Below are 23,062 nucleotides of genomic sequence, written 5' to 3' on the forward strand. Positions count from 1 at the left end.
GAGGGAAAACGTAGAGGTAATAATGGGAAACAGGCCATCCTGCTGTAAGTGAGGGAGGGGTGAGAGGAGGGGCAATGCTGCTGTCAGTGGGGATGAGAGGAGGGGCAATGCCACTGTAAGTGGGGGAAAGGTGGGAGGAGGGGCAATGCTGCTGTCTGTGGGGATGAGAGGAGGGGCAATGCCACTGTAAGTGGGGGAAAGGTGGGAGGAGGGGCAATGTTGCTGTCAGTGGGGATGAGAGGAGGGGCAATGCTGCTGTAAGTGGGGATGAGAGGATGGGCAATGCCACTGTAAGTGGGGGAAAGGTGGGAGGAGGGGCAATGCTGTTGTCAGTGGGGATGAGAGGAGGGGCAATGCCACTGTAAGTGGGGGAAAGGTGGGAGGAGGGGCAATGCTGCTATCAGTGTGGGAAAGGTGGGAGGAGGGGCAATGCCGCTGTAAGCGAGGATGGGGCACAATACCGCTGCCAGACTGGAGATGTAAGAAGGCGGAAGGAAATGGTGCTGCTTTTGGGGAGAGTTTTTAATGTTGCTGTTAGTGTTTGGGGTTGAATCAGTTTAAGTGAATTGGTTTAAAATTAGCAATGAGCAAAAGATATCTGGTCAGGAAATTCTGCAGTCATCACAAGTTGTGTCACAGCATTCTGACACTGATGGAAATGAAAAGGAACAACTCTTCTGAGAGGAGACGTAGCATAGCCAGTGTAATATAGAAATACAGCTTTAATAGATGTACCGTATATTAGGAGATTTCTTCAAATTTTTTTGTAAAGTGCTACTAATTTTACATATCTTTAGACTTCAAAAAGTACACATTACTCTTAAAGAACTTGCATGTGTAACCCTTATAAGCTCCACTTCTTGGGGTGTCTAAGGGAAGCCATAACGATAAATCTGTTTCTTAGTAATAAATGCAGTTTAATTGCTTCTATAGTGAGTGAGTTTCCAGCTGTGAAAGGGTTAATACTTGGGGCCTGCATCAGTAATAGGCCCCTGTAGTAACCATGACCACTGTTATGAGGTCATAAATATGTCATAAAGAGGATTCCATAAAAGAAGGCTGCGCTGCCATGATCAGTGCCATTACTGATGCGCCTGAGGACGTTGAGCTTGACCACCCCACGTAATGTGCCCACCTTGGTGTAATTTGGAGGTTCTAGGAGGTAAAGGGGTTGTCTGATTTAGACACCCCCAGGGTATATGAAGGTAATAGAGGGGGGTCCCCGGGACAGGATCCCCTCCTGTTACCCTCTACAAAGAGCAGCTCTCCTTTGGGAGTTTATGGACGGACCTATGACTTTAATGGGTGCCGTGGGGGGAGGGGGGATTTAATTGATTAGCAGTTATCTGTAACTAACAATTTTTTTAACCAAGTGTCCATCTTCTTGAGAGGCGGACCTGGATCTGTAAGGGAGAAATGCTTCATCAATCTGGGGAGTTGGATCAACCAAATTAATTCCATCAATCACTGTGGTGATAGATATCGCAGCCAGATCTCTCCACATCCAGTTTATCACATTTATAGTCTAGATTTATTATGTCGTTCTCTGTAAATTTAGTAAAATGTACAAATTGTAAAACTGCTGTTACATCTGTTATATATCGGCACTAACTCTCTAAGCCCAAGGGAAGGGCAATCCTCCAGCCATGGTTCTCTAGAGGTTTCCTCCACAGGGGGTTTTCCTCTCCTGAGTGCTGGGGGGTGACTCTCCGTGAGTCGGGGGTGTGCCATTTTTGGTGTCATGTAAATTTAAATAAAGTTGAGAACGTTTGACACCTAATTGCAATGCTTTGTGTATTTATTTTGCATTCCTCTGAGTGATTCATTGTGTTTGGGAGTCAGGGTCCATCAGATATCACAATGTCACTTGGTTGCACACCTGCCGGTCACACAGGACCCTCAGCTACACAGGACCCTCAGCTACACAGGACCCTCAGCTACACAGGACCCTCACCTACACAGGACCCTCATCTACACAGGACCCTCATCTACACAGGACCCTCACCTACTCAGTGATTGCTCCAGGAGTTGTCCCTGCTCTGATGATGAAGATGGAGAAGAGGAGACAAGAATTACAACACAACTGTACACTCGTGCTCAAAATAAGAATTGATATTACAATGGTATTACAAGCAGCTTACTTGGTATTAACATAAAACCTCATTCACACACTGAGTATTTCGCTCATCATTTTACATCTGTAGTTGGAAGGTAAAAGCTGGTATGGAGGAAACACAGAAAAAATATAACACACACTTTCACCTTGCCTTGCTGGTCCTGGTGCCTACTGTGAATTACTGATGCAAAATATTGTGTCCATATAATCAAGACCAGCGTTGTTCACACCGGTCTTGATGAGGGGGTGTGCTAGAGTCAGACCCTTCTTCATGAATCTGAAGTGTCTGGAAAATGGCATGCACCTCTATGTGCTGCGCCAGAAATCTCTACTCAGATACTGGAATGAAATTTCTTGTGTACAGAACGCTGCACATTGTCATGAATTAGATGCGCTGTGTCATCCCGTTGCATCCCCATCCAGCTCTGTTCAGTTTGTGGAGCTGGGAAAACATGGCATGAAAATGATAAGAGCAACTCTGAGATGCGCTTAGTTTTGATACTTTCCAGAACTTTCATGCCAGAATTTTGGCGTGAATGTACATTGCCTTGGAAAAGTGGTCTAATCCTTACTAACTACAGTGGAGAGGACTGTGCAGGAGCAATCTATGGGCACAAAAGCTTCAAAACAGTTGTCAAATAAGGGTCAAATTACTCCTGTTTTTTTCTGATATATCTACAGTCATGGCTGAAAGTGTAAGTACCCTTTTAAATTGCTCCAGAAAATTAAGTATTGCTTCCAGAAAATTTGCTATACACTTGTTTATTTCATTTGTGTGTATTAAAACATTAAAAAAAAAAAATCTGAAGAAAAATGGCACATTGGACATAATTTCACACAACCCCAAAAATAGGCCAAATAAAAGTGGTGGCACCTTTCCAAAATTGTAGGTAAACAACTTTGTTCCCAGCATGTGATTCTCATTCACACTCGCCTGTGGCAAGTAACAGGTATGGGGCAATTTCAAAATCACACCTGAAACCAGATAAAAAGGGGAGAAGTTGACACAATCTGCATTGTGTGGCTGTGTTTGCTACACTAAGCATGGAAAACAGAAAGAAAAAGAACTGTCTGAAGACTTGAGACCCAAAATTGATGAAAAATATCAACAATTGCAAGGTTGTTTTGCTGGGTCTGACAGAGTTCTTTGTAAGCAAGGCATCATGAAGCGTATATCACTTCAATTAATAAGGTATGGGAAAAAGCTTCATTATTATAAACATATAATTCCCATTAACATGATTATTTATTAGTATTGTTTAAAATCCACGAAAATATCAACTGAAAAGAATAACCAATACAACAGAAATATAATACAGTCGGCACAATATAAAACATGTAGACAAGATATAAGAAACTGGAAATATTGCACCCCTACATATCCCTAAAAATCTCACCCTGCCTATCATCGGGGAAACTCTAAATGTATTTGGTACCTCTATTCAACTGTGGCTAACCCTCCCTGACACACACCTTATAGGAAGTTCAGGAATGGGTAAGCAATATATGGTCCAAAATAGTGAATTATATCCCAAGAATCTATTAGAAGCTGTATGTTTACTTAGCTTCTTAGCTCATTAGATGTTGGTATCCAATAGAAGCCTGAGACCTGATGATGGTCTCTGGATATGAGAAGAGGATCCATCCTAGGATATCATATATTCGGACCAGGTGCAGAGTTGCTTCCTTCAGGTAGAAAAAATCCTCAACGTGTTTCTCCAATTCGGTTCATCAGGAGGCTCTATTACATATATGGGTACATGTCCATGATCAGTGATTGCAGCGTTTTGGATGCAGCGTATTTTCACTACGTCTAAAATGCTGTGTTGTACAGTACAAGCACAGTGGATGGGATTTATAGAAATCCCATGGCCACTGTGTGTGTGTATGGCCTGCAGCATAAACTGACCGGTGGTGTGGCTTTCCAAGCCAGAAGCATGTCCGAACCCTGATCGTGGGCACGGGCATTTGCGTTCTCTGCCGGAAGCTCAGCTTAATTGGTAGCAGGTCTCCGGTTGTCACAGACAAGGCCGGTGCCTGCACCACCCCTGGCTGTTTAACTCACTAAATGCTGTGATCAATTGTGATTGCAGCATATAGAACGATAGAGTGGCACCTCCACAACGTAATTGCACGCTGCCGACCATAGTAATGGCAACTGGATGTCAAATAATGACCTCCTTGTCTACTAGCTATGGTGGCCTGTTAGACCATTCCAGGGTCATGGTCTAAAAGGTTTTCTCTGCTAGCGTCCACCTGACAACTCTAATGCATTGCAGTACATTTTTATTGCAATTCATTAGAAGTGATCAGAGAAATAAAAGTTGAAGTATGAGTGAGGAACTAAGTAAAAAAAATAAAAGTAAAAAAAATAGTTCACCTATTAAGTAGAAATATACAGTAAAAACCCAATAAATAACAAAATTGTAAAATAAAATTACTCCAATAAATATACATTTATGTAAAAATAAAAGGAAATAAAAAAATACACATATTTGGTATTGTTGCTTCCAGAACCTATAAGACTGTCACATTATTTAACCCAGAGGCGTATCTAGGGGGTGGCTGGCAGAGCGTGTGCCCCGGGCACAGTGGCAGGGGGGGCGCTGTCGGGCCTGCTGATGCAGAATTCTGAGTCTCCCAGGCGGCCAGGGACGGCGTCATCACCTGTCAGCAAGGGCGCTAATGCATGCTGCCGCCCCCGCACCGAGTTCCGGGGACCACAGCGCTGATGCCAGCAGCCGCACTTTCCTGATTTGCTGGCTCTTAAATCCACACCTGCTCGCAGCTTTCACTGCTGCGTGCAGGGTCCAAGTTCGTCTGTGGGCAGAGCTAGCACGTAGTGTGCACTGCGCTCCCGTCCCACAGATGACTTAATTGGTAATGAAGCTGGTCACGCCCACTACCTGGATGGAGCCCATGCATTCTAGGCTCAACCCACAAATAAAGAGAGGAGCCGAAGCATCAACATCCCGCTGAGCTGTATGTTGTCCCCCCATCCCAGTGCTGTATACCCCCAGTACTATCTGTCCCCTGACCTCAGTGCTGTATACCCCCCGAACTGCTTGAGCCCACCACCCCAGTGCTGTATACCCCCAGAACTTTGTCCCCACCACCCCAGTGCTGTAAACCCCTAGAATGGTTTATTCCCACCACCCCAGTGCTGTATACCTCCAGAACTGTCTGTCCCCCCCATCCTAGTGCTGTATACCCCCAGTACTATCTGTCCCCTGACCTCAGTGCTGTATACCCCCAAAACTGTTTGAGCCCACCACCCCAGTGCTGTATACCCCCAGAACTGTTTGTCCCCACCACCCCAGTTCTATATACCCCCAGAACTGTCTGTCCCCCCCATCCTAGTGCTGTATACACCCAGAACTGTCTGTTCCTTGACCCCATTGCTGTATACCCTCAGAACTGTCTGTCCCCCCATCCTAGTGCTGTATACCCCCCAGAACTGTCTGTCCCCTGTCCTCAGTGCTGTATACCCCAGAACTGTCTGTCTCCCCACCCCAGTGGTGTATACTCCCACAACTCTGTCCCCTGACCCCAGTGCTGTATACCCCCAGAAATGTCTGTCCACTGACCCCCAGTACTGTATCCCCCCCCAAAAGTGTCCGTCTCCCCACTCCAGTGTGCTATACCCCCCACTGTTTGTCCCCCCACCCCAGTGCAGTATACCACCCCAGATCTGTATCTCCCCCCGTCCCAGTGCTGTATACCACCCAGGGCTGTATCTCCCCCCACCCCAGGGTTGTATATCCCAAGAGCTGTATGTCCCCCCACTCCAGTGCTGTATACAACCTCAGAGCTGTATGCCCCCCTCTGGAGCTGTATGTGCCCCCATTGCTGTATGTCTCCAGCCTCTCCTTTGATGTATATAGCAGTGTCAGTGTGCACTGTGTGCGGCCATGTCTGTTAGCCATGGCCACAAATAAGTGTGGCACAGCCACATGTCCAGGAGGAGATGGATAGGAGACAAGCGGGGGAGGTGAGTGAGGCTGCTGACGACTTCCCCATATTAATACCTCTAATGTATCCGTATGTGCATGTATCATGTGTATCTATATATGTCAGTGTCTATGACTGTGTATAGATTTGTCTATTTAGATGTATTCTTGTGAATTTGCATTAAATATGTACAGTATATGTGCGTTTCTATGTGTGTATTGGGCCGACTAAGGGCTCGTGCACATGTTGCGTAATTTCATCCGTTTACGCAGCGTTTAGCACTGCAGCGTAAGTGCATGCGTCCTGCGTCTCCAGCACAATCTATGAAGATTGTGCATAATCCGTGCGCACAATGCTTTTTTGAGCTCAGTGATTTGAGTGTCTAAAATTTGACAAAATCACTGCATTTAAAAATGCAGCATGTCAATTATTCCGTGTGCTTTGGATGCTGCTCCCACTCTGTTTATGGGAGAGGCAGCATCCAGAGCGCATGAAATCGGCATATTTTTCTGCAGAAACACTGCATCCATTATGCAATGTTTCTGCAGCGATTTGAATCACACATGACCTGTCAAATCACTGCAGAATTTTCTGCAGTGACACGACGCAATGTGCGCACGAGCCCTAACAGTCTTTTGCCCGGGGCCCACAAAAACCTGGAGCCAGCCCTGCCTCCACAGCACCACCCCCTGCTCCGTGTAACCCTCCAAAGCACGGTGCTGCAGCGTCAGTAAATTCCCTGTGCCACACACACACGACCTGCAGCCCCCAGCACTGACAGGAGACACTTTATTCCGCCCCCAAAATACAGTCTGAGACCCCAGAGCTATAACTAATGAGGAGAAGCTGAATATTCTCCACCTCAGGGTCCGGATCCGTCCGCTCTGCACAGGAGCCCGGGCACTGCTGCTTTCCGCTCACTGATCCGTACGGCACTGAATTAGGCCCCGTCCCTTCCGGTGACGTCTTTCCCTCAAAAAATCAACTCCACTCTAGACGCTACCCAGGTCGGTACCCGACCTGAGGGCAGAGCCCAACCGGAGGGCTGCACGGTCAGCTATACCTCTCTGTGCCCGGCCTGAGGGCTATGCACGGTCAGCAGTGCCTCTCTATGCCCGGCCTGAGGGCTATGCACGGTCAGCAGTGCCTCTCTGTGCCCGGCCTGAGGGCTATGCACGGTCAGCTATGCCTCTTTGTGCCCGGCCCGAGGGCTATGCATGGTCAGCTATGCCTATCTGTGCTCGGCCTGAGGGCTATGCACGGTCAGCTATGCCTCTCTGTGCCCGACCTGAGGGCTATGCACGGTCAGCAGTGCCTGTGTGTGCCCGGCCTGAGGGTTATGCATGGTCAGCAGTGCCTCTCTGTGCCCGGCCTGAGGGATATGCACGGTCAGCTATGCCTCTCTGTGCCCGGCCTGAGGGCTATGCACGGTCAGCTATGCCTCTCTGTGCCCAGCCTGAGGGCTATGCACGGTCAGCTATGCCTCTCTGTGCCCGGCCTGAGGGCTATGCATGGTCAGCTATGCCTCTCTGTGCCCAGCCTGAGGGCTATGCACGGTCAGCTATGCCTCTCTGTGCCCGGCCTGAGCAGTACCTCTCTGTGCCTGGCCTATGGGCTGTTGCCGGCTTTCTGTGCTTAGCCTTTTGGCTGTGTGATGCCCACTGCTTGTAGCAGGGTCATCTCTTTAGTACTGTTCAAGTATGAGGACCAGTGGATTTTCGTGGCTTCTTTTCTGATGTAGTTGTAGCCGTTTCCCTCTTCTCTTTCCACCCAGACTAATGAAGACTTCTTCAAACCATAAATTGTCTCTTGGCACAAATGCCCCATCCTGCCGCTCCCCACATGTCTCTCATAAAATAATAATTGATTGTTCTCAGTGAGAAAAACTAAATTATATTTTTGTAGTTGTGATACCTTTTAATGGCTAACTAAAATAAAATAAGATGATGTTATAAAGCAAGCTTTCGAGACTTCTCAGGTCCCTTCATCAGGCATGGTATGACAAAATATCTGAAGAAACAAATATATACACAAACAGAGCATATACACAAACATGGCATAATAAAAGGACATTTAAATACACAAACACTGAGCTTAGAAAGTGAATTCTTAATTAGCTTTGATTAGAGGTGTGAAAGGTTTATTGTCCCAATATCCATGTAGGATCAGAGGCATGGTGTCCTAGCAGTCTCTGGAACAGACTCCTCAGATTTTGTAATGAGTCACAACTTTTTCTCTTGTAACTAATCCTAAAATAATAACATCCTTGTTTGTGCCTTAGCACAGTAATAATATCCATTTTTACCTCCCATAGAAGATAAATTCACCTTTTTTCCCGCACAGTTATACCCTACCCTCATGCAGTCAACAATAAAAAATTGTTGCGTCCACGGATTTTCGGAAGTGTAGAGTAGAGAGGGCGCTGATCTTATAGACAGTGTGCATAAGGGTAACTTCACACAACCGTCCCATGTTTGCGGTCCATAAAAACACGGTCCTGTTTTTCCGCATATGCGTGACAACCACATCCATTCCATATACGGTCCAGTTTACATCCGTGTGTCTTCTATTATTCTTGTGGACCGCAAATAAAACGGAAGGAGGGATACATACAGTCAAAAGCTAGAAAGATAGATAAAGACATACAGTGGGGACATAAAGTATTTAGACCCCTTTAAATTTTTCACTTTGTTTCATTGCAGCCATTTGGTAAATTCAAAAAAAGTTCTTTTTTTTCCTCAATGTACACTCTGCACCCCATCTTGACAGAAAAAAACAGACATTTTTGCAAATTTATTAAACAAGAAAAACTGAAATATCACATGGTCATAAGTATTCAGACCCTTGGCTCAGACACTCATATTTATGTCACATGCTGTCCATTTCCTTGCGATCCTCCTTGAGAAGGTTCTACTCCTTCATTGGAATCCATCTGTGTTTAAGTAAACTGATAGGACTTGATTTGGAAAGGCAGACATTATCTATATAAGGCTTTACAGCTCACAGTGCATGTCAGACCAACTGAGAATCATGAGGTCAAATGAACTGCCCACGGAGCTCAGAGACAGAATTGTGGCAAGGCACAGATCTGGCCAAGGTTCCAAAAGAATTTCTGCAGTACTCAAGATTCTTAAGAGCACAGTGGCCTCCATAATACTAATTATTATTATTATTAATTATTATAGCGCCATTTAATCCATGGCACTTTACATGTGAAAGGGGTATACAAAATAGGGACAGGTACACTAATCATAAACAATACAAGGCACAGACAGGTACAGGAGGAAAGAGATCCCTGCCCGCAAGGGCTCACAGTCTCCTTAAATGGAAGTTTGGGAGCACCAGAACTCTTCCTAGACCTGGCCGTACAGCCAAACTGAGCAATCGTGGGAGAAGAGCCTTGGTGAGAGAGGTAAGGAAGAACCCAAAGATCACTGTGGCTGAGCTCCAGAGATGCAATAGGGAGATGGGAGAAAGTTCCACAAAATCAACTATCACTGCAGTCCTCCACCAGTTGGGCCTTTATGGCAGAGTGGCCGAACGGAAGGCTCTCCTCAGTGCAATACATATGAAAGCCCCATAGTGTTTGCAAAAAAACACATGAAGGACTCTCATATTATGAGAAATAAGATTCTCTAGTCTGATGAGACAAAGATAGAACCTTTTGGTGATAATTCTAAGTGGTATGGGTGGAGAAAACCAGGCACTTCTCATCACCTGCCCAATACAATCCCAACAGTGAAACATGATGGTGGCATCATCATGCTATGGGGGTGCTGTTCAGCTGCAGGGACAGAACGACTGGTTGCAATTGAAGGAAAGATGAATGCGGCCAAGTACAGAGATATCCTAGAAGAAAACCTCTTCCAGAGTGCTCTGGACCTCAGCCTTGGCTGAAGGTTCACCTTCCAAAAAGACAATGACCCTAAGCACACAGCTACTATAGCAAAGGAGTAGCTTCAGAACAACTCTGTAACCATTCTTGACTGGCCCAGCCAGAGCCCTGACCTAAACCCAATTGAGCATCTCTGGAGAGACCTGAAAATGGCTGTCCACCAATGTTCACCATCCAACCTGATGGAACTGAAGAGGATCTGTAAGGAAGAATGGCAGAGGATCCCAAATACCAGGTGTGAAAAACTTGTTGCACTATTCCCAAGACTTATGGCTGTACTAGCTCAAAAGGGTGCTTCTACTCAATACTGAGCAAAGGGTCTGAATACTTATGACCATGTGATATTTCAGTTTTTCTTGTTTAATAAATTTGCAAACATTTCTACATTTCTGGGGGGGTTTCTGTCAAGATTGAGTGCAGAGTGTACATTTTTTTTTTTTTAAACTCATTTTTTTGAAGGGTATATGTATATATAATACTTTGTTTCAGATGTGAAAAAACATAGGATCAAAACAGTGATATTTATCAATCCAGTTTGAAAGAATACATATCCGTACACATGCATCTTAATGTTCTCATAACGAGTAAGCTAGTCTGTCACAAACTCTTTGATCATTCCTTCGGGTACTACACAACCCAAGAAACCATAAATAAACCCAAACTTGACACAAACTGGTGTGGACCACAGAGAACACTATCACTGGATAACTACAAAGGATCAACGAGAATGCAATCACCATATCAGGGGCGAACCAGGTCTCTCATCTGCGACCTGAAGCATGATACAGTCCCCCGGGTCAGTGGCGAGTTCAGCCCCTCTCCCCATACCTTATCACACTTCTGTGTGCAACCTCTATTTTTGTAAAGAAAGTGCTCGAAGGATGACGTGATGTTAACAAGCCTTAAGGCCACGTCTCACTAAGCAACATCGCTAGCAACATCGCTGCTGAGGCACGACTTTTGTGACGCAACAGCGATGTTGCTAGCGATGTTGCTGTGACATCCAGCAACAACCTGGCCCCTGCTGTGAGGTCGCTGGTTGTTGCTGAATGTCCTGGACCATTTTTTAGTTGTTGCTCTCCCGCTGTGAAGCACACATCGCTGTGTGTGACAGCGAGAGAACAACAACTGAATGTGCAGGAAGGAGGGAGCCGGCTTCTGCGGACGCTGGTAACCAACGTAAATATCGGGTAACCAAGAAGCCCTTTCCTTGGGTTACCCGATATTTACCTTCGCTACCAGCATCCGCCGCTCTCACGCTGCCGGTGCCGGCTCCCTGCACACATAGCCAGACTACACATCGGGTAATTAACCCGATGTGTACTCTGGCTAGGAGTGCAGGGAGCCAGCGCTAAGCAGTGTGCGCTGGTAACCAAGGTAAATATCGGGTTGGTTACCCGATATTTACCTTAGTTACCAAGCGCAGCATCGCTTCCACGCGTAGCTGTTGGCTGGGTCTGGTCACTGGTTGCTGGTGAGATCTTCCTGTTTGACAGCTCACCAGCAACCCGTGTAGCGACGCTCCAGCGATCCCTGCCAGGTCAGGTTGCTGGTGGGATCGCTGGAGCGTCGCTTAGTGTGACGGTACCTTTATCCAATTAGATCTGCTAGGAGATAGTCTGTCCATCCATCTCAAGATTATCCCCTTTCGCGCCAGGAATAGTGTCTTCTTCAAGAAAATATTACTGTACCATGACCATTCCTCTGCATCGAGGATTCCAAAAATACATAATAAGGGGTCTAGAGGGACTTTGAGATCCAAAATCTTTGATAAGACCACCACCTCCCTCCAATATTGTTGAAGATCTCTATAGGCCCAATTCATGTGTCAAAAATCTGCTGCCTCCTCCCCACATCTCAGACAGCAATGGCTGTCGCAATCACTCCTCTCCTTGCCCACACCGCACTCCAGCATACAGGGAATCTCCCCGAATACGCAGCACCAGGCAATCGCCAAGGCAAACAAAAGAGGGGACAAGGGGCAGTCCTGTCATGTACCTCTACCCAATCGAAAAGTATCCGATAAATCTCCATTCAACTGGATATTGGCTCTAGGACAGTTGTATAACAATTTGATCCATTTTACAAAATTGCTCCCAAATCCGAACTCTTGCAAGACTTTGTGTAGGTATGGCCATTTAATAGAGTCAAAGCCGTTGGATGCTCTAAAGACACCAAGGTCCAATCCCTCTCCTCCCTGTCTCCTGTCTGCAGGACTATCTGTTCCCTCCTCAAATTATCCAAGGTGCTCCTAACCGGTATGAACCCCACTTGATCTTTGTTGATAATGGCGTCTATTACTTTATTCAATCTGTTACCAAGGACTTTGGTAAGTGGTTTGTAATCTAAATTTAATAAAGAGATGGAACGACATGAGCCACAGTCTAGGGGATCTTTGTCCGGCTTCAAAATCAATACTATGGTCTCTTCATAAAAGGAGTCTAGCAAGTACCCCTCCCAGAAAGAAACATTAAAAAAATTCAATTGGGTGGGAAGAATTTCTGCACTATACTGACAAAATATTTTAATAGGGAGTCCATCCGGCCCTGACTCTTTTCCCTTATTCATATCTGAATGCCTTTTCCAGTTCATCTAAGCTAATATCAGAGTCCAACATAGCTGCCTGTTCGGAGGACAACTTAAAGAAGTTGAGGTAGCTCAGATAATTTTGAATGGTCTCACTATCATGACATAGCTGAGATTCATAAAGTTCCTCGTAGAACATGACGAAGGTCTGCACAATCTGATCATTAGTGGCGACAATATTCCCCTGTGATGTGCGTATTTTAAATATAGCAGGAGAGCTATTATTTTGGTGGACTAGAAACGCAGGGAGGCTACTCGATTGGTAAAAAAGATGTTTCTTTTACTTTTGTCCTGCAGGAACCGTAGATACCATCTACCCGCCTGTAGCCAGGAAGAACGCGGAGCATCCGACGGGTCTTCCACAAACTCCCTCTCCCTAGACATACAACTATCTGCCAGCTCAGTCTCCTCCCTGGCTGCCTCCCATTTAATGTATGATATGGTGAAGTGACAGCAACCCCTTAAATATGCCTTTAATGCATCCCAAAACATTGAATGATTATCTACAATTTCATTCTCTAACAAAGACGTTAATTTGATCCGGAATTCGGTCATTAGGACCAAACAGGGACAACCACCAAGGGTTAATACAATGCGTGGATCTATGTAGCACCGCATCTCCCCATTTAAGCTTCACAGATATAGGGGAGTGAGCAGACACTGCCCGGGTCAGATGGCTAATATTAAGGATCAGCGAACAGGTCCTGGCATTCCCACACATGTAATCAATTTGGGATAAGGAATTCTTACCAGGGGTGTAAAAGGTGAATTCTTCCAAAACTGGATTGTGAAATCGCCACTTATCCACCCAACCGGTGTCCTGTAGGAAATCAGCCAGTTTAGTACGAGGAGTCTGTGGAATCGCAGAAGTGTGCGATCCAAATCTTTCCAACTCAAGATTATGTATCAAGTTGAAATCGCCCATATATATAAGTAAAGCTTGCGGGAATTGTGAGGCAAATTTTACAGCTTCATACAACAGCGAGAGATCAGCCGGAAGAGGGAAATACTGTGCCAACAAGACCAGCATGATGTTATCAATATATGCCTGAATGAAAATATATTTGCCCTCTGAATCCTTTTGAATTCTGCCTGCTTCCTATCTCACCGACCTATGAACCAGCACTGAGACACCCTGGGAGAATGAGGTATGGACCGAATGAGACGACCACTGGATCCAAAGCTTGCTGATAAGTTTCACAGTGTCTGAGTGCAGATGTGTTCCCTGTAGACAAATTATATGGGGGTTGGCTTTTTTTATATGGGAGAATACCGCATTTCGCTTCTTAGGGGTACCCAGTCCCCTTACATTCCGAGATAGTATCTTTGGTGTCAAGGGTCCAACACTTAGAACTTAAACGCAAGTAAAACATGACTGGTCTGAATCACACAAGCGTCATGCGAGACTCTAAGACCTGTAATAGTAAGGGTTTGTAATGTAAGATATATATGTGATTTACAAAGGGCAACGGGGGGATAATCCAAAAGAGAAGCCCGCTGTGCCACAGAAAACATCCCCAGCCATCAGTGACTGAACAGACACACACATAACTCATGTGAACCCCCAGCATAGCCATCACTAAAAGTGACAGAGCTACAGGATCTAGTACTGATAAATTTACATAAAAATATACAATCGGCTCTATCGAGCATATGGTAGAAGCTAACCAACATGTAACCATATAATACCCATATGTCCATAGGTATCAAAGGAAAGAAGAAAGAGAAAAAAAAAAAAAAGAGGGAGGGTAGACAACAGGAGCAGCAGAAGTATTTAGCAGTAACTGCGAGAACTATAAACTTTTAGGCCTCAACCAGCACCAACAACGAGGGAGGACAGGATAACTCCAGTCTCAAATCTCCAAGGCGACTCCATCTTCTAATCGCAGTATGTCAGTCCTTGGAACAGTCTCACAGCAGGGGAATAAATCAGGATCTCACACCAGTGACCATATTAGTGCTTCTTGGCAGCACCGCAGGTGTTCAGCCATTCATCCGCCTCTGAAGGGGAAGAGAAGAACAGGGTCTTGTCCTCATAGATGACCCTTAACTGGGTAGGCAATGCCATAGAGTATGAAATCTGCAGCTCCCTACGATGCTTCTTGACATGAACAAATGAAGCTCTGGTTTTCTGCAGGGCAGCTGAAAAATCCAGGAATATGGAGACTGGCCCACTGGTATAGGTGATGGGCCCCTTGCGTCACGCTGCTCCAAGAAATGCATCTCTGTCCTGGCTGCTTAGAATACGAGCAAGGAATGGTCGTGGGGGGGCTCCAGGTGGAGGTGGTCGGGCTGGGACCCGGTGTGACCTCTCCACAGCAAAAGCAGGGGACAGCTTGGCATCTGGGAGCATCTCATGGAGCCATGATTCCATAAATGCACAGGGGTTCCCAACTTCCGCACGCTCCAGCAGGAACAAAATGCGTAGATTATTGCGGCGCAGTCTGTTTTCCAGATCCTCCGCTCTCAGGGCCCACACTTCAGCTGCTTTTTCCAGGGAGGCAAGCTTCCTGGATACCAGAGCCGCATCATCCTCCAGCACAGAGACCCTGGATTCAGTCTCCCTCACCTGCTCCCGGAGGTTCTGCAGGTCAAGGCGGAGGAGGCCCACATCAATCTTCACCTCACCTATCTTATAGGTGAGGGACGCTGTAGAATATTGTATGGTAGACAGGAGCTGCCCTAGACCTGCTTCCAGGTGGATTCCTGCTCCTCACCGCTCACCTCCATAGCTTGCAGCAGGGGATCCGATGCCATTTTGGCTGGTAGGCCGTGCAAACTCCCGGAGCTTTTCTGCTGCTGTGCTCTGTACGCTCCCCGGGGCAAGAAGAGTCAAATAGAATTACTAGGTGCCTAATTTCAGCAGGATTAAAAGCTGGAAACTGTGTTAGGAAGTGGAGCCTCTCCTAGATGTGACTGCTCTTGCCGGCTGCAGGCCACGCCCCCCCGTGCAGAGAAAAAAAATGAACTTTTTTGAATTTACCAAATGGTTGTAATGAGCAAAGAGTGAAAAATTTAAAGGGGTCTAAATACTTTCTGTAAACACTGTCAATGGTTAAAAAAATGTTCGTGTGAGTGATTAAGTCCTGGAATTCATTGTCGGATGACCTGACTTTTCAAGAACATTTGTGGGGTCCACATTCTGGAGTATATACATGTAGGCATGTGGACGAGAATTTGTCTGAATGATAGTTTGGTATATGATTGATCGAGTCCTGGAGTTTTAAGATAACCTGACTTCAAGAATATGTATGGAATCCAAATTCTGTAGTATACAGATGTAGAATTTGTCTGAATAATAGTTTGGTATGTGATGACCGTGTCCTGGAATTGTGAAAAGGGGTGAAATGTAATGGTTATTGGACACGTAATAAATGGAATGGCTGCTGGGGCCCACTAAACAAAAATATAAATTGTTTGAAAAAATAAATAAATAAATCTGACGCTACCACACAATTTGGAATAATTTATGACAATTTAATAATGGGAAGTTGTGTGGTATTTGTCAAAGCAGGGGGTGATACAAAGGCCTGGTAGTGATGGGCACATGGGGAAATAATACCGGGAATCACTCCTCCTTCCATGTTTACTACAAACCAAACATCTTTGTTTGGAAATGGGAGGGACGAGCCAAATGAAATGTCGCTCTGACAGTTTCCGGCCTCGAAGACTGCCTCCTGTGCCGTTGAGTCAGTGCCGTTGGTACTAGTACGGTCACTAAAATTAAGGAATTTTATTAGTGTTTCAAATTGGGTTCAGGGCATGACTGACAGCTGCAAATACAAGGGTGCTGTGGACAGATAGGGTAATGATCAAATAGTTGTTTTTTTGTTTTTCATTTTATATTTTTTTTTTTTTATTTCCAGGACAGTTGTGGGAATCCATGAAAAGGAATGGAGAGATGTGAGATTTGGGGAAATGTTTTGATGGGTATATAAATTGGTTTGGTAGGCAACTAATTCTAGGAATTCTTGATTACAAACATTTTGAAACAATCAAAAAGGATGCAAAATTAGTCACATCTACTTTTATTCCAGGGGCTGCTCAAAAGGGGGTATTTGGGGGGAAAGGACTGGTCAGGATACCACAATTTAGGGAGGACTGAAGAACGTGGCCCTGTCTCTGACGTTTAAGCAGTAACGACGGACTCAGTTACTATCAGGCTGAGGGATCCCGTGAAAGGAGAGTTGTCACTGGCTGAAAACCGTTCTGCTTCAGAGGCAGTTTCTGTATCTATTCTGGGACTGCCAGAGAAGAGAAGCGTGTACACCTGCTCCGTAGCAAACATTATGGTGGACATTGTTTTATATCCCTACTTAAAAGGGAACCAATCACCAGGATTTTCGTATGTAAGCAAGTGCCAGTATAGCACTGGCACTATCAGGCTTCACTTTCTGGTCACATGGTAATGACCTCAGCACAGGTCTTGCAAGTCAAACATTAAATCAATTATATAATACTTATGCTAATTCTAACAGGTGGAGGGGATAACTATAAATAGGCCCCCCCCCAGCTATTATCTGATCCTCAGCTGCTGTCACTCAAGAAGCTGATGATTTAATAAACTTTTACTTTCTTGGATTTCAAAATCTAATAATTCGTGCTGACCACTAACAGGTATGTATAGAATCAGCCTGATAGTGCCAGTATAGCACTGGCTTTAGGTTATATTCGAAAATCCTGTGAGATTAGTTCCCTTTAACTGAAAAAAACAAAAGAAAAACAAAAACCAATCCAACACTAGTAGCCCTAACCCTAATCTAACACTTTATTTTCTTGGTTAGGGTTAAAAAAAAAAAAAAAAAAAAAAATAAATGAAATAGTCAGATTAGGGAGATGACAGGGAGGGATGATAAGGGGCCAATTAGGAAATTGGTAATGTATTTTTGTTTTGTTTTTTAAATTTAGCTAGAGAATTTTTTTTTCCTTCACTGACAGCACTTGCAGTTTATCTCTCGTCTCCCAGATGACCTTCAAGGTGGAGAAGAGCGTTGCACAGCTGTGATGGGGTCTATCAAAGTGGTCACATGTCAGGAACCAATGAAATTGGTCCCAGACGTTGCAGGGGGCCAGCCAGCAGAACTTAGCAGGCGCACTGCACTTGAGCCCACCGATTTGCAACAAGAAGAGAAGGGATGACTGCCAGTACCATGGTATCATGGGGGACCTGGGTATACTATTTCTCTCCCCTCTGACATATTTAATAAAGGGTAAGCAGCAAGTAAGACGTGTGTGCTGCCGAGCACTACGGTCTCTAGAATGTACCCGGGGGGCGCAGAAAAGGTCATGGCGACCCCACCCCTGCTTTGAAGATCCTAAGGTTTAACACATATTCTGGTCTGTTTCACGTGTTTCTTTACCTTTTATTATTTGTTCATCCTTGGTTTTACAGTCTCCACTCTGAATCTACAATCTACACATTCCAAAGGGAAGAAGTAAAAGCTCTGCATGAACTAGTGTGTCCAAACTTTTGATTGGTACGCGATTGAACGATTTGGTGTTTTTACAACAATTTTAAACCCTACACAAAACCTTTTGAATATACTGTGAACCAAATAGCTGTTCAGCAGAACTGAAGCAATGACTATTCAGCATCTGGAAGGTTTCCAAAACCAGGATCATCAACACTCTGGACTGCTTTGTGTACCCTCGGTGGAAGATACTGAATGGATAATGTTGGTCTAAAAAAAAAATAAGATGTATAGCAAACAGAAATTCACAAATTTTAATAACGTACAGCAGCTGATATCCAGTATATACAAGAGACAACTATATTTATAGATGAAACCAGAAGTATTTATTGCAAATACAGTGCCTACAAGTAGTATTCAACCCCCTGCAGGTTTACACATTCGGAATTAACTTGGCATTGTGACATTTGGACTGTAGATCAGCCTGGAAGTGTGAAATGCACTGCAGCAAAAAAGAATGTTATTTCTTTTTTTATTTTTTTTTTAAATTGTGAAAAGTTTATTCAGAGGGTCATTTATTATTCAACCCCTCAAACCACAAGAATTCTGTTTGGTTCCCCTAAAGTATTAAGTAGTATTTCAGGCACAAAGAACAATGAGCTTCACATGTTTGGATTAATTATCTCTTTTTCCAGCCTTTTCTGACTAATTAAGACCCTCCCCAAACTTGTGAACAGCACTCATACTTGGTCAACATGGGAAAGACAAAAGGAGCATTCCAAGGCCATCAGAGACAAGATCGTTGAGGGTCACAAGGCTGGCAAGGGGTACAAAACCCTTTCCAAGGAGTTGGGCCTACCTGTCTCCACTGTTGGGAGCATCATCCGGAAATGGAAGGCTTATGGAACTACTGTTAGCCTTCCACGGCCTGGACAGCCTTTGAAAGTTTCCACCCGTGCCGAGGCCAAGCTTGTCCGAAGAGTCAAGGCTAACCCAAGGACAACAAGGAAGGAGCTCCGGGAAGATCTCATGGCAGTGGGGACATTGGTTTCAGTCAATACCATAAGTAACGTACTCCACCGCAATGGTCTCCGTTCCAGACGAGCCCGTAAGGTACCTTTACTTTCAAAGCGTCATGTCAAGGCTCGTCTACAGTTTGCTCATGATCACTTGGAGGACTCTGAGACAGACTGGTTCAAGGTTCTCTGGTCTGATGAGACCAAGATCGAGATCTTTGGTGCCAACCACACACGTGACGTTTGGAGACTGGATGGCACTGCATACGACCCCAAGAATACCATCCCTACAGTCAAGCATGGTGGTGGCAGCATCATGCTGTGGGGCTGTTTCTCAGCCAAGGGGCCTGGCCATCTGGTCCGCATCCATGGGAAGATGGATAGCACGGCCTACCTGGAGATTTTGGCCAAGAACCTCCGCTCCTCCATCAAGGATCTTAAGATGGGTCGTCATTTCATCTTCCAACAAGACAACGACCCAAAGCACACAGCCAAGAAAACCAAGGCCTGGTTCAAGAGGGAAAAAATCAAGGTGTTGCAGTGGCCTAGTCAGTCTCCTGACCTTAACCCAATTGAAAACTTGTGGAAGGAGCTCAAGATTAAAGTCCACATGAGACACCCAAAGAACCTAGATAACTTGGAGAAGATCTGCATGGAGGAGTGGTCCAAGATAATTCCAGAGACCTGTGCCGGCCTGATCAGGTCTTATAAAAGACGATTATTAGCTGTAATTGCAAACAAGGGTTATTCCACAAAATATTAAACCTAGGGGTTGAATAATAATTGACCCACACTTTTATATTGAAAATTTATTAAAATTTAACTAAGCAACATAACTTGTTGGTTTGTAAGATTTATGCATCTGTTAATAAATCCTGCTCTTGTTTGAAGTTTGCAGGCTCTAACTTATTTGCATCTTATCAAACCTGCTAAATCTGCAGGGGGTTGAATACTACTTGTAGGCACTGTATGTACAATCTATGCATTAGTGGTTATTATTACATAAAAGGGGACATTTATAACAATCATTACACACACAAAAAAGAACAGCGGTACTGGCCATAGCAAATAGGTTCAAATCTAACCCTAATGAAGGTAGTGAATAAAAACGGAGACTTTGAGAAGATTTTTTTAAAGCCTCCCCCAGTACTATATACAATAGATACAAACACATAATTTAATTTGCATTCTTTATAGAGTCCTCTTCATATTTTGGCAAAAATCAGGACTAACTTTGTTCCATGCCGGCCATAAGAGATAAAGCCAACGATTCCACTAAAACGATAATAAAAGAAATATAGTCAGTGATGGCACGTAATCGCTAATTTCACAACTTTTTGGTCATTTTCCCATATAGCACAATTACTGCAGGTTTTTTGTTCGTTATTTTTTTCACGAAAACTTATGCCCACTGTGTATTTAAAGACGCTTTGGGAATAAGTGTTTTCACTGCTTTTTTTCTCAATTACAATGGCAAATGGAAAAAAAAAAATCTAAAGAAAACCCAACCCAAAAACTTGTAATAATTGAATTTTTGCAGTGAATACCTTTGTAAAAGGGCAGAAAAAAAAGAGAATTTTGTTACTTACCGTAAATTCTTTTTCTTATAGTTCCGACATGGGAGACCCAGACCATGGTGTATAGCTTCTGCCTCCGGAGGACACACAAAGTACTACACTCAAACGTGTAGCTCCTCCCTCCTAGCATATACACCCCCTGGTAGCCAGTCCTAGCCAGTTTAGTGCAAAAGCTGAAGGAGGACATCCACCCATAAGTAGAGATAGAGTAAAACTCGGAAAGACCGGAACTCTGTCTACTAACAACAGCCGGTGAAACACACGGAACAAAAAACTGCCAACAGGCAACAGGGAGGGTGCTGGGTCTCCCATGTCGGAACTATAAGAAAAAGAATTTACGGTAAGTAACAAAATTCTCTTTTTCTTCATCGTTCCTCATGGGAGACCCAGACCATGGGACGTTCTAAAGCAGTCCATGGGTGGGAATAAACAGAAAAACTGAGAAGTAGGCGAAACCTAACTTCACAAATGGGCGACAGCCGCCTGAAGGATGCGTCTGCCCAAGCTCGCATCTGCCGAAGCAAGAGCATGCACGTGGTAGTGCTACGAAAAGGTATACAGACTAGTCCAAGTGGCAGTCTGACAGACCTGCTGAGCCGTAGCCTGTGCCTGAAAACCTAAGAGGCACCGACAGCTCTGGTCAAGTGTGCCTTGATCCCCGGCGGGAGAGGCACTTGAGTACACTGGTAGGTATTGGGAAAAAGACCGACCTAAACCAACGAGCCAGGGTCGGCTTAAATGCCGAAAGGCCCTTACGCTGACCAGCGGTCAGCACAAAAGAAAGGTGCACCGCCTAAGAACAGCGGTGCGAGACACATAGATCCGGAGCGCCCGCACCAGATCCAGAGTATGCAACGCCCTTTCAAAGCGATGAACAGGAGCCGGACAAAAGGAAGGCAGGTAAAATTCCCCGGTTAAGGTGGCAGCAACCACCTTAGGGAGAAAGTCCGGAGTCGGACGGAGAACCACCTTGTCTTGATGAAGGGAGGACTCTGAAGAGAGTGCAGCCAAAACAGAGACTCCCTTGAGGGAAGTCATGGCCACTAGAAAGACCACTTTCTGTGAAAGACTAAACAAGGAAACCTCCCTAAGAGGCTCAAAGGGGGGTTTCCGGAAGCTGTGGGGACCGAATTAAGGTCCCAGGGCTCCAAGAGCCGCCGGTAAGGTGGAATGATGTGAGATGCGCCCTGCATGAAGGAGCGCACCTGGGCCAGCCGGGCGATACGCCGCTGGCACAACACTGACAGAGCCGAGACCTGTCCCTTAAGGAATTGAGGGATAGTCCTAGCTGCAGGCCGGACTGTAGAAGGGACAGGAGGGTCGGCAAGGCCAAAAAGCCAAAGGATACTTCCGAGCTCGAGTTATAGTGGAGATGACTTCAGGAGGGATACCAGAAGTCGTCAAGTTCCATGACTCAAACGCCACGCCGTCAAACTGAGAGCCGTAGGTTCTGGCGGAAGGACAGACCTCGTGAGAGAAGGTCTGGACAGTCCAGGAGATGCTATGGCACCTCTACGGACAGACGGAGCAGGTCAGGGTACCAAGCTTGCCTGGGTCAGTCTGGAGTAATGAGAATGACCCGACGGCCCTCCTTTCTGATCTTGCGCAGGACTCTGGGCAAGAACTAGAGGGTGAAACACGTAAGACAGACGAAGCTGGGACCAAACTCGAACCAGTGCGTCTGCCGCAAAAACCTGAGGATCGTGGAGCCACGGTTTGACGGCAGAACAATCTGCCTCCCAGTTTTCCACATCTGGGATGTGGGCTGCGGATATGGTGGACTAGGAGTCCTCCGTCCACTGAAGAATGCGATGAACCTCCAACATTGCCAGGCGGCTGAGTGCCCCGCCCTGGAGGTTGATGTAGGCAACGCTGTAGCGTTGTCTGACTGGACTCGAATGTGTCTGGCCGCCAACCGATGGTGAAAAGCTTAGAGAGCTAGAAACACAGCTCTGATTTCCAGCACATTGATCCAGTGGGCTGATTCGGACAGAGTCCAAGTGCCCTGCGCTCCATGGTGGAGATATACTGCTCCCCAGCCGGATAGACTAGCATCTTGGTGAGGATCACCCGGGACGGAGCCAAAAAGGAGCGTCCCTGAGACAGAGGGGACGATGCCACCATTGAAATGAGCCCCTGGTCTGTGGCAAAGCCACCGATCCGAGGAAGGAGGAAGTCCGCTTGTTCCGACAGCGGAAAACATCCAGCCGTAGAGGACGCAGATGGAACTGGGCAAGGGAATTGCTTCCATTGACACCACCATCTGATCCAGCACCTGTATTAGGTGCCTGATGGAACGACGTCGACCGCCAGCGGAGGAACTGCTGTTTGACTAAGGGCAGATTCACAAGTGCCGACAGAGTCTCGACTTGCGTCCCTGGGTCTGTGAACTTCTGGGTCGAAGTCAGAGTGGACTTGGACAGAATGACAAACCACCCGAATTGGTTAGAGTGGCGAGAGTGAGCGAGGCACTCCGCTAACAGTCTGCACTGGATGAAACCCAGAGCAGA

The 23,062-nt window shown here is 45.6% G+C and overlaps 1 protein-coding gene across 2 annotated transcripts in view; it reads right to left on the bottom strand.

Moving 5' to 3' along the window:
- Positions 1-19,326: 19,326 nt before the first annotated feature.
- Positions 19,327-23,062, bottom strand: part of TUBGCP5 (tubulin gamma complex component 5) — a 129,289-nt gene continuing 125,553 nt past the window's right edge. The window contains exon 23 of one of the 2 annotated variants that reach the window (XM_075336626.1): positions 19,327-20,250. In XM_075336626.1, coding sequence (XP_075192741.1) covers positions 20,204-20,250 — 47 coding nt within the window. In that variant the 3' untranslated portion in view covers positions 19,327-20,203. The remainder of the gene's footprint in view (positions 20,251-23,062) is intronic. The other variant, XM_075336625.1, reaches the window with a different exon arrangement.

Source organism: Anomaloglossus baeobatrachus, chromosome 2 (genome assembly GCF_048569485.1).
Source record: "Anomaloglossus baeobatrachus isolate aAnoBae1 chromosome 2, aAnoBae1.hap1, whole genome shotgun sequence".
In the NCBI taxonomy this organism is placed as follows: domain Eukaryota; kingdom Metazoa; phylum Chordata; class Amphibia; order Anura; family Aromobatidae; genus Anomaloglossus; species Anomaloglossus baeobatrachus.